Below are 306 nucleotides of genomic sequence, written 5' to 3' on the forward strand. Positions count from 1 at the left end.
GGATCTTGCAGGACTTGGAGCGCTGCGCGTGGGGGTCCTTGGCGGGGGTTGCCTTGCTGTCCCCTGGCAGCGTCCCCTCCTCGACCGAGCGGTTCCGGCCCCTCAGCTTGGCCTGGGTGCAGAGCAGAGTCAGGTGGGCACATGGCACTGGGCCCCCTCCCCAATCCTCCCACTGCCCCCTCCACGCACTGCCTGCCTTTGGCCAACCCCCTCCCCATCCTAACCTGTTTCAGTTTCCCCTCCCCTTGTGAAATCCCCCCTTCCCGGCGAGCCCCACCTTGAGTACAGACGCATTGAGGCCAGGGA

The 306-nt window shown here is 66.3% G+C and overlaps 1 protein-coding gene across 1 annotated transcript in view; it reads right to left on the reverse strand.

The window, feature by feature from the left end:
* Nucleotide 1: 1 nt before the first annotated feature.
* LOC104543133 (182 kDa tankyrase-1-binding protein-like) overlaps nt 2–306 on the reverse strand; it is a gene marked incomplete at both ends in the record, with an annotated part of 6,956 nt that continues 6,651 nt past the window's right edge. The window contains 2 exons of the mRNA XM_010187670.1: nt 2–112; nt 278–303. Of these exons, the coding sequence (XP_010185972.1) occupies nt 2–112; nt 278–303 (137 nt within the window). The remainder of the gene's footprint in view (nt 113–277; nt 304–306) is intronic.

This window comes from Mesitornis unicolor, unplaced genomic scaffold, assembly GCF_000695765.1.
Source record: "Mesitornis unicolor isolate BGI_N332 unplaced genomic scaffold, ASM69576v1 scaffold2337, whole genome shotgun sequence".
In the NCBI taxonomy this organism is placed as follows: Eukaryota; Metazoa; Chordata; class Aves; order Mesitornithiformes; family Mesitornithidae; genus Mesitornis; species Mesitornis unicolor.